The 3,833-nt window shown below is 38.1% G+C and overlaps 1 protein-coding gene across 1 annotated transcript in view; it reads left to right on the plus strand.

The window, feature by feature from the left end:
• LOC147035356 (vomeronasal type-2 receptor 1-like) overlaps positions 1-2,488 on the plus strand; it is a 16,018-nt gene extending 13,530 nt beyond the window's left edge. Inside the window, exon 5 of the mRNA XM_085867074.1 lies at positions 2,234-2,488. Coding sequence (XP_085723200.1) covers positions 2,234-2,488 — 255 coding nt within the window. The remainder of the gene's footprint in view (positions 1-2,233) is intronic.
• Positions 2,489-3,833: the final 1,345 nt, after the last annotated feature.

The following is a 3,833-nucleotide window of genomic DNA, read 5'->3' on the forward strand; positions in this document are numbered from 1 at the left end:
CACGAACACGAAAATCGAGACCAAATCCATAAGCACCTGTTTCAGACTAAGTCCAACGATGGCTCACAAAAGTACCATTTTGAGGAAACAAAGGAACATTTTGAATACATCTTAACCGAGGTAATGCACGTTTTGTTCGCAGAGATTGCGGCAGCGGTCGAATATACACGGCCCAATGAAAGTACGTAAATTCTCATAATGCAGAGGAAAGCAAACACTGTAGTCGTCTTTAATTAAAAAATTTTTTTATTTTTCACTTAACTTTTCAAGACTTATCAACAAACTGATGGACAGGTAATGCACATATTATCTTAAGTAAATTAAAATTGGCTTGATCATGAAATGCCTGTGTCCGAATTGGGAGGCCGGGGAAATCACTGAGAGATATTTATTACATACTCTACATGTACACTGTAAAGAAGTAATGTACACGTACACTTTATTGTTGTATGAAATGTACACATACACTTTCGTACACTCACCATCACCTCTGAGTTCATGTACATTTAAAAACTACAACACCAACCTGGACATGTAACCAGCCATGTTCGTTCCCTGGAAACACATAAACAACAAGAAGCATGCACCTAAGCTCACCCACACACATACAACACCAGACAGATCACGTGTAAGTAAAAACAAAAAAAAGAGCAGAGCAGCCCATCGTTGATGTGATTTGACATTTATTTGCTTGAGGTTTATATAATAAAACAAATAGCTCCGCAAAGCGGGCGTAACCCCTCAGCCCATGCATTGTAAAAGGAAGCAGTGATATCATGATGATGCAGTTAGTTAGAGCACGTTAGACATCATATCGAAAATCAATCAGACTTCAAGATGGCTACCGTGGCAGCGAGTGAAAATCGCAGCGTGCTCATTTTCGAAAGGAACCTTCCTCTACTCAACTCCAACACACACTGCAAAAATGCATTTCATCGGACAAGCCAAGCCATTCTCGAAATTGACGAAAACCAATTTCAAGATGACTGCCGTGGTGGCCACACTTAAAATCGCAGCGCGCCCATTTTCAAAAGGAACCTTCCTCTACTCAACCCCAACACACCCTGCAAAAATGGATTTAATCGGACAAGGCGTTCTCCTCGAAATCGACGGAAATCAATTTCAAGATGGCTGCCATGGAGGCCACATTGAAAATCTCAGCGTGCCCATTTTCGAAAGGAACCTTCCTCTACTCAACCCCAACACACCTTGCAAAAATGGATTTAATCGGACAAGGCGTTCTCCTCGAAATTGATGGAAACCAAAAGTTGACAGACGGACGCCCGTACACTGCCTGTGACGACAATACCCCTTTTTCAGCCCACTTCGGGCTGAGGGGTAAAAAGCACTCCTCCATTCGACCTCAAGTACCAGCACGTGACCGGAAAGGAGTGATCATATCGGAATAAAACCTGGATATGTGCCGAGGCTCAGGGTCTATTGGCCTGAGTAAGCCTGCTGTGAAGCATCACCTGAGACTGGGTCTGCTCTTGTTTATTGCTCATTCTCAAATTAGCACAGTAGATGTTGTTTACTTTTGGTTGGAAGCATCTACTTCTTTTAAAAAACACACACACACATATATATATATATATATATATATATATATATATATATATATATATATATATATATATATATATATATATATATATATATATATATATATATATATTTTTTTTTTAAATGGGATAAGATCGGAACGTTTGGGATTATGCGTTTTTGATATGAGGAAAGGTGCATCCAACCAAAAACATAACTAGACCGACTCTGCTAATTCAAGTAATAAGCAAGAGCAGACCCAGTCTCAGATGACGTTTCACCCGCTTCCCAGCGAGCTTCCTCAGGCCAAGAGATGTTTCATCACTCTAAGTTTTGGTTTATACTGTGAAGAATTTGAATCAAAATGTCAATCTATACCATTAATATTAAGAAATCATTCCACTCATTATGCCAATAATTACATTTTCAAACAGCATCTATATTGTTCAGTTCTGCAATGCAGTTAAATTACATTTTTTCAGATTAATTTCAAAATTTAACTGCTGCTGTAATATCTTTGAGAGGTAAATTGCTTTCTGCACTGGCATTTTGTTTTTGCAATTGTATTGATCCAAAAATCTATTAACTGATTTAAGAATTATGTTTTGCCTTCTTGAAGGCAATGGCCTTAATATAATGAAAGATATTCATTGTTAAGTAACCCTGGCATTTTCACCTATATGTTTTTTAGCTGTTGTTCTATGCAAAAAAAGTTCGTTTTATTCAAGCTGGTGAAACAATGAGCTTTGATAGAAATGGAGATCCTCCAGCAATATATGACCTGATCAGCTGGTTGCCTCAAGTAGCATTGGGAATTGAATTCTCTGTGGTTGGTTCATTCAATTCTTCTGCTCCTCCAGACCGACAACTGCACATTAATACTGATAAGATCCTGTGGAATGGCCAAAAAGAAAAGGGAGGTGATGCTCTTAAATTCTGCCAATAACATAAATATTTTCTTTCTGTTGTTGTTGTTGTCATAATGTCACAAACTCAATCATACAAAGGAAAAGGCTATTCAGCCCATCTCGTATGCACTACAAGCTGTCCCTGCAGGACTTCATGTATTCAAACTATGCTTTCTGAAATGGCTTCTTCCAAGTTTGGGTGGAGTGGGAGATGTGAGAGATGGATGTACATACACTCATCAGAGGAAGGGAGAAGTGGAAATGGGCAAAGCAAAAGAGCAAATTGGAGGGAAGGTTCTGGTTAGAGAGGACGAAGGACAGACATGGATGGAGTGGATCTCACAATGGGGCTCCCAGAGGAACGACAAATAGAGAGCTGAACATTATATGACAAGCCAAAAATAACTAAATAGACAGATCTGAATGAATGATGCTTCAGTGATGTGAACTAGATTTCAGCAAATGTCTTTCCAAGTGAATTCAGTCACATGTTATGCGACTGACTGCAGAACTGTCATCAAGATGAATGCACGAATACTTATCCAAATGATTTTTCACCTTTTCAAATTTGTCTTAATGAGCCACATTTAAAAGTGTCATTTCACTTTTCAAAACTCATAATAATTATTGCTTGACTTAATTTTTGTCTACTGTATGTATATTTTAGTTTGTTAAGCAACGTTATGAGGAATAAAACGTTTAATGAAACTTTTGATGCAACTAGCCACACCAAGCAATGATCTTTTGAAATTGTCTTGAAGGAGACTCCCATATTCTGATGCCAATGATAATTCATCTTTGGAACTCCATTAATATTATGGACATCTGCTCTTGCACAAGATTTTCTGAAAATTGGCAATGAGACTATTCCCTGACTTTTTTATATGCTCTGTTTATGATGGTTATGCAATTCACCCAGAAATAATGCATTGGCAATTTTCACTGCTGAAAATGATCTCATTAATTTTCTTAATATTCTGTTTGTTATACATGGGAGCAAACTCCTGTCAACGCAACTTTTAATATTTATATAGGTTCCTGACTCTATGTGCAGCTCACCTTGCCTGCCTGGTACACGCAGGATGTCTCGAAAAGGAGAACCATTCTGCTGTGTTGACTGCATTCCATGTTCAGCTGGGGAATACTCGAACAGCAGTGGTACGTTGGTTACTGTTCATCTCATAAACTGCATCCAAAGGACGTTTGAAGAAACTGTCGTTGAGTTAGCTTTTAATACACAAAAGGTTTTAATGCTGGAATATTAATAAAATGATTATTGTTATACTTTTTGCTCTGCATTGCTCAGTGTGTAAGTACTAGCAGGAAAGTAATCTTTGCAGGATTGTTGGAAGAGTCTCTTTGGGTTTGCTGATAGTCTAGGCC

Source organism: Eptatretus burgeri, chromosome 1 (assembly GCF_056783735.1).
Source record: "Eptatretus burgeri isolate ZD-2024b chromosome 1, Ebu_testis_v1, whole genome shotgun sequence".
NCBI lineage: Eukaryota > Metazoa > Chordata > Myxini > Myxiniformes > Myxinidae > Eptatretus > Eptatretus burgeri.